At 42.0% G+C, this 7,191-nt stretch overlaps 1 protein-coding gene across 4 annotated transcripts in view; it reads right to left on the minus strand.

The window, feature by feature from the left end:
• SMIM14 (small integral membrane protein 14) overlaps positions 1–6,934 on the minus strand; it is a 75,313-nt gene extending 68,379 nt beyond the window's left edge. The window contains exons 1-2 of one of the 4 annotated variants that reach the window (XM_026508757.4): positions 6,682–6,934; positions 6,160–6,254 (exon numbers count right to left, since the gene is read on the minus strand). In XM_026508757.4, coding sequence (XP_026364542.1) covers positions 6,160–6,214 — 55 coding nt within the window. In that variant the 5' untranslated portion in view covers positions 6,215–6,254; positions 6,682–6,934. Of the gene's footprint in view, positions 1–930; positions 1,100–6,159; positions 6,255–6,681 lie in introns of those variants that run through there. The other 3 variants (XM_048212090.2, XM_026508760.4, XM_048212091.2) reach the window with 3 other exon arrangements.
• Between the last annotated feature and the right edge of the window lie 257 nt (positions 6,935–7,191).

A 7,191-nucleotide genomic window follows, 5' to 3' on the forward strand; every position in this document is an offset into this window, starting at 1 on the left:
TAATATTTCAAAGAAATAGGATTTTAAAAGCAACACGCATTTATAGTTTTAAAATTCAAATACAAAAAGGTTAAAAAAATGCAAAGTAAAAGGTACTCTCCTCTCCTCTGAGGCAATCTCTATTAAAAACTCTCATGTAAATTTTCTAGGAAGTACAAGTATATGTATGTGGTATACACTTGCCAAATTATGATTAAAGTCATTGCATTTCAAATCACTAACATGTCTTAAATGTAACTTTTAAAAAAATAATTAGACCCGTTGCTCTAATTAATCAGAGCTTAGGTTAACTTTTAAAGCCAATGTTCATCACAATATCACTTATAATGGTGAAAAGTGGAAACTACATTCATGTTCAACATTAAATGAAAACCTCCAGTAATCAGTGTATTAAAAATATCTTCTAGGGGCGCCTGGGTGGCACAGCGGTTGGGCGTCTGCCTTCGGCTCAGGGCGTGATCCCGGCATTATGGGATCGAGCCCCACGTCAGGCTCCTCCGCTGTGAGCCTGCTTCTTCCTCTCCCACTCCCCCTGCTTGTGTTCCCTCTCTCGCTGGCTGTCTCTATCTCTGTCGAATAAATAAATAAAATCTTAAAAAAAAAAAAATCTTCTAAAACATAGCCAGTTACGGGGTGCCGGCTGACTCAGTCCAAAGAGCATGTGACTCTTGACCTTGGAATGGTGAGTTCAAGCCCCACGTTCGGTGCAGAGATTACTAAAAAAATAAAGAAAACTTTCAAAAAAAATTAAAATGTAGCCAGTAAAAATCAAGTTTAGAAAGTTTCTAAGGCCATGCTCATTAAGTCAAACCAAACCAAACCAAACCAAACCAAAACTAAGATACAAGCTTATGTGGGTATTCTATCTCATTTACACCAAAGATGCATTTTAAGTAAATAAATAAAACACTGGAAGAAAAATACACGTACAGAGATAACTTCTGAATGAGAAGATTATAGATTTTGTTGTTTTGGGCTTCGTACAGTAGTATCTCTCGCAGCTTTTCAGCAACAAGCATGCCTTGTGTTAAAAAACAGGGGCTATTAGAAAGCCATATCCAGTTCAGGTTTAAATAGAACAAAACAATTTATGAAAGTAGTTCTACTAGCATATTCTGACAGCTGTAATAAGTAGGTTTCTTATTATAACTTCTATGATTCTGTAAGACAAAAGACTAGTTAATACTATTATAACAAAGTCCAGGATCCAGGGAAGACTGGGTTTGAATCCCAACAGTACCTAGTGCCTTTACCCTGGGCAACTTACCTAACTAGCCAGAGCCTGTTTCCTCCAGTGTAAATTAGGCATAACAATATCTGATTGAGAAAACTGATGTGACAGGTAAACATGAAGTGTGCAAAGGAACTCAAGAGACTGGAAAATATAGCCATAAATAGCAAATGCCATTATTGTTGATATTCAAACAGGTAACTGTATTTTAATTTCAGACTCAAATAATTTTCAGCCCTTTTCCAAAATGGCTTTGAAAGTGCCCAAACTGCTCTTTACTCAAATGCAGGACCTACTCATATGTGCCCAACTATAGAAACATTCATATGGGGGCGCCTGGGTGGCACAGCGGTTAAGCATCTGCCTTCGGCTCAGAGCGTGATCCCGGTGTTATAGGATCGAGACCCACATCAGGCTCCTCCACTATGAGCCTGCTTCTTCCTCTCCCACTCCCCCTGCTGTGTTCCCTCTCTCGCTGGCTGTCTCTATCTCTGTTAAATAAATAAATAAATAAAATCTTTAAAAAAAGAAACATTCATATGGTTAGTACTTACTACGTGGGCCAAAAAATGACTATACACATAAACACAAACCAAAGAATACCTTTACTTATAAGCCTGTAGCAGTTAATTGTCTAAGAAGTTTTACAATCTTTTTTTTAAAGATTTTATTTTATTTTATTTTATTTTATTTTATTTGAGAGAGCCAGAGTGAGCAGCAGGGAGGGACAGAGGGATAGGGAGAAGCAGACTCCCCACTGAGCAGAGAGTTGGACAGGAGCCTTGATCCTAGGACCCCAGGATCATGACCTGAGCCGAAGGCAGACACTTAACTGACTGAACCACCCAGTTGCCCCAGAAGTTTTACAATCTTAAAAAATCCTAACATAAGCCAAAATGTAACAAAGAACAGCTGGGAGTGCTAAACTTTTTGCAAAATCTTTACCCTCCATATACTAATATGTCACTATTTATCATTACCAATTTAGACAATTTAGTGTCTTATATTGAGGTTTTGTTCTAAGTCCTATTAAATTATATGGAAAAAGATCACAAATAATTCCTTTTAGCAATGTACCATCTTTTACAAACACAGATTAAAGTTATTTTTCTTCATTTATTTATTCCATCAACAAACCTACTGATTATCTAACTGGTCCTCCCTGACCTCATGGGCCTCCCAATCAAATAGGCCACACAGCCACAGACAACGCAGAAGAGGTAGTGATGGGAGCAGACACATGGCTATTTACAGAAGCCTGAGGTGCGCAAGGACAGAGCTCTGGTAAAGGTCATGTGCTCCACAGATAAACAGGAGCCAAGCTTAAAGATTAGGAAGAGACTAAAGACGGCCAGTATTTCTTTAGATTAAGTTCCCCCACATCAAAAAAAATCAACACACCAATCAAATTTAACTCTTTTTTAAACTCATTAGGAAAGGGGTCTTGCAGCGAGAAATCTATTCAGTTTATGATGATCCAATAATTGCCCAAGTAGTAAATCACCCAAATCAATGGAGAAAATGTAGGAAGAATTCAAATGACTATACAAGCAGATAGAAAGTGATAGATAGGTTTTTGGTGTGTGGAACACAAGGTAATGTACAGTTAGAAGAAAACACTTCAAATACTTAAAATTTACTTTAAGTCTGGTAGGCTCTCAATACAATAAAGCAAGAAGACCTAGGAGTGTTTGCAGAGGTCATCTCCTGCAACTTTGCCTGTGCAACTTCAGGAAAAAGACCACAAAACAACAACTTCATTAAGGACTGGGTTGGAAATGGGATAGAATACGCTATCTTGCCCTTAACAAAAACATGGCCTTTCAAACCAAAGTACTGTGTACAGTTCTAAACACTAGTTCAGAGGCAGTGGGGTACAGTGATTAACAGATGTGTTCAAATCCAACTTTCTGCCACTTACCATGTCACAGTTCCTTCACTTGTAAAATGGGAGTAGGAATACCTACCTCTGAGTCGTTCTACAATTAAATGAAAAACATGTAATTTTTTAGCATAGTACCTAACACATAAGAGTGTTCCCCAAAACAACAGCTATCATTACTACTATGAAGCAAGAAGTAATCTCCCAGAGAGAAGCCATTACAATACCAAGAGACATTCTCAAACTTTAATAACCATAAAAATCACCTCAAGGGCTCGTTGAAAATGCAGATTCCTAGAACCCATTCCTCCCAGGGATTAATTCTACAAGTCTACAGTAGAATGGGGGGGGGGGGAGAAATTAAACACAAAAATAAAATGTAAAATAGAATGTGGCCATTCTCTTGCCCAAACATCAAGAATTCCTGAAATAAGAGAATCAAGGTACTGCCCTATTTAAAAGAAAAAAAAAGCTAAAAACTAGGGTTCTTCCATACAAAGAACTGATCTAAAACAGTATATTCAAGAGGAATACACACCTGTTCAGCAAGTTTATTCATTCAACTAACATTCATTGAGTTCCTACTATGCAGTGAAAAGGACAGACAAGGTCCCCGTTTTCTCAGAGTTCAATTTCTAGTGTAGGAAACGATATAAAAAATAAGGAAATTCCAGATAGTACAAAATATTATGAAGAAAATAAGAGAATGGAGAGATAGTTGGGGAGCAATCTCCTCAAAGAAACATCACTTGAACTGAGACCTGAATGACATGATGGAATCAGCTACAGCAAGACCTGGGAGAATATTGAAGCCACAGGGTATGACGAACATAAATGCCCTACAGCAGAACAAGCCTGGCAAGTTCCAGGGACAGTGCCAGTAGGGCTGGAAAACAGGAAGAAACTGACGTGGCCAGGCTCCGGGGTACTAATCTAGGCAGAGGGATATATGGTGAGTTAAGGGAAGGAGGCAGGGCCAAAACATTAGTTCGGATTTTATTCTGAACGTGATGGAAGGCTTTCCAAAAAACGGGTAACATAATCTGATTTACACTTTAAAGGATCTCTTAGGCTGTGGTAAGGGGAATGCAAGATAAAAAGCCAAAGTGGAGGCTGGGAGACCAGGAGGTTACTACAGTAGGCCAGGTAAGAGAGTTGGCAAAGGTAGAGGTAGTAGCAATAGGAAGTAGAGGCCAAATTTAGAATACATATATTAAGCACTATAATTAAAGGTAAATCAGAGAAAAAGAACTAAGTCACAAAATAAGCAGTAAGCATCTGGGACTATTACCCAAGAGATAGGGAATAAAAAGTGAGATTTAAAGGTTTTAGGTACGTTTATGACTAAGGAACATGAATGGGTTATTAGCATATTTAGGATACTTCCTAGTAAGTTTTATCCTCTGAAGCTGAGGTGAAGGGGACATTTCCTTCTCTTTTGGCACCACCAAGAAGGCACTGGGGTAAATGGGCATACGTCCAATACTCTTGAATGTGATTCATAAAGTAAAATCTTACGGGCCCTCACTGATGAGGGCTGGCCAGGTGGTCAGCATTTGGACCACACTGTAGCTATCGAATAAGACTAAAGCTTTACCTCAATCAAATCACTAAACTAGCAAAACCCTTTTAAACTTTCTGTCGCCAACTTAGGCTATTCTGTCCCTGCTCTCCCAAGAGCTAAACAAGAAAACCTCAGAGTGACACACAATGCAGATTAACTTCTTAATGTTATCACAGAAGTCTGGGAGGAAATCTTTTAAAACCACGATTCTACTCATTACAGTCTGGCAAACATACAGTGAATATACCCTAAATTTAGGGTCCAAAAGTCTATCTCTACGAAAATATATATTTTGTTACTCCAAAGTAGAAGAGCAGGTTACAGTAAAGCATATGCGGTATGATGCCATTTTTGTGTAAAATGTATGACTGCAAAAAAGTCTGGAAGTATATAAATCACTACCAACATTTTGATCATCTCTGGATGGCAGGGTTATCAATAACTTATTTTCTTTTTTGATTATTAATTGTAATAATTCTCCAATTACAAATTATTTCATATAAGCCAGAATATTCAGTTCAGGTTACATAAAAGATTAAAAAAAAAAAAACCTTCAAGAAAACGTAATTTCATTTCTCTAAATCAGCAGGATTACAACTGTGGTATTAAGGAAAAAAGATCTCAATTGCACACACTGGAGAAAGAAATTTGTTAAGAGGTCCATGATATACCACACAAGAATACACCCTTCAAGGAAGTGGTCTAAATGCCTAAGTACTCTTCCTGAATTTCATAAGGGGCAATCAATTAGCACATACTTCTGTTGTTCTTCCTTGCCATTTACCAAAAAAACACCTCAATTAATCAGTTCTCTGGGGACAAAAAAAGGCGGGGGGGGGGGGTAGTAAACACCAAGTTAGGGCAAAAAGGAGTTTTGGTCCTCTGGTCTCTGTGCTGTCGGGGTCGCGAAGAGTGGCAGGGCTTGAAGCAGGCTACACTACAGGAATCTGCGTGGCCGGATCACCTCAAGTGGAAAAGAACACAAGCTTTCTGCAACCTCCACGGAACTGGGCCGTGAGACCACCTCCGAAGGGTCTCAAGACTAAAACACCTGAAAGGTCTTACACCATCTAAGTTATTGTATATATAGAGCTGCCAACGATTTCTGACAATAACACACAAAAACTGGAAGGTCTCTTCAACAAACACAGGTATTATGTGCGTGAGGCTCACCGACTCTCGATGCAAAACCAAGACACCTTCTCTTATTAGGGCCATATCTTCGATTCCGCAAACTAGAACAACTCAAAACATCCTACTGACTTTCTACAGCTAACAAATATCATCTTGGCTAAAATCCGAACACGCACAGAAGCAGCCACTTTGGAAAACTTTGGCTTTAAACGGCAACATTGGACTTCAAGTGCTCCGGTAACCAGTTTATTGCACATTATGTCTTTATAAAGGGTGCTACCTCTTCACTGTCAGGTCTGGTTCCACTTAACTGAACAAACAGAAAAACGGAATACTTTCAATTCGTACCACAATAAGGACTAAAAAGGCTCCCGCTTTCTGGATGGCAGCTTTCCTGTCTCATCAATCACAACAAAGGACGCATCCTAATGACTTCATCAAACCTAGAGAAACAGAGGTAAATGATACAGTGTGGATTTCAGGGTTTGTGGGTTTTTCCTTCCAGCTACGACTCTCTTCTTTTTACTCCCATTATACGCCTCCACCCGAGCTCACTGTCTTGCCCTAAAAATAAAACCACCCGTGGCTACCGTCCACTTTTCCTGCTAAGCCCCGACTCTGGTTTCCTGCAGAGAGAGCCAAATTGCAGGCTCTCTGCCTCGCTCTTCGCCAGGGGGGCGCGGGCTCGGCAACAGCGGGCTTCTCCGGGTGCACAGTCCCCAGCCCGACCGGAGAACCACCGAGCCCGAGAAGCCAGCCTTGCTCTGCCGCAGCCGCCGCAGTCTCCCGGAGCCTGAGGAGCCCCAGGAAAAAACAGGGTGAGGGGAGGGTGGGCTGGCAAACGGCGGTGGTAAAGGGGGAGACACTCACCCGCCCAGACAACAACCGACGGGGCGGGGAGGATGGGGGCCGGGACCAAGGCTCGGCAGAAAGACCGCCTGAAGCTTCCGGAACGCTGCGGCTGCTCGGGACGCCGCGGCCGCTGCTGCTCCTGGCCGCTGGCTTCCTCCCCTCCTCTGTTTTGATTCGATTGACCACGTCACTCTAAGCCACGAGACCCGGATCTGCCGGCTCCCGCGGGCGGCGGCGCAACAGATTGCAGCGACTCGAGACCCCAGCGGCCCGCCTGCAGAGCATGCGCGCGCCCCGCGCCTGCCCAGTGTGTCGGGGGAGGCGGGGCGGGCGCGAGCGACACGCTATCCGTGGGGGCGCAGAGCGCGGGGGTTGCAGTTCCGGTTGGGAGGGGTGGGGCTGAGCGTTGTGAAGTGAAGAGGGCGAGGCCCCGCGTCTGTTGAACTGGCCCGTGTAACCTCGGTTTCGTGTTTGGTGAACAATGTCCTTTGCTGTGCGTCTCTCTGCCTGATTTGGTGGCTTTCTCTG

Source organism: Ursus arctos, unplaced genomic scaffold, assembly GCF_023065955.2.
Source record: "Ursus arctos isolate Adak ecotype North America unplaced genomic scaffold, UrsArc2.0 scaffold_9, whole genome shotgun sequence".
Lineage (NCBI taxonomy): Eukaryota > Metazoa > Chordata > Mammalia > Carnivora > Ursidae > Ursus > Ursus arctos.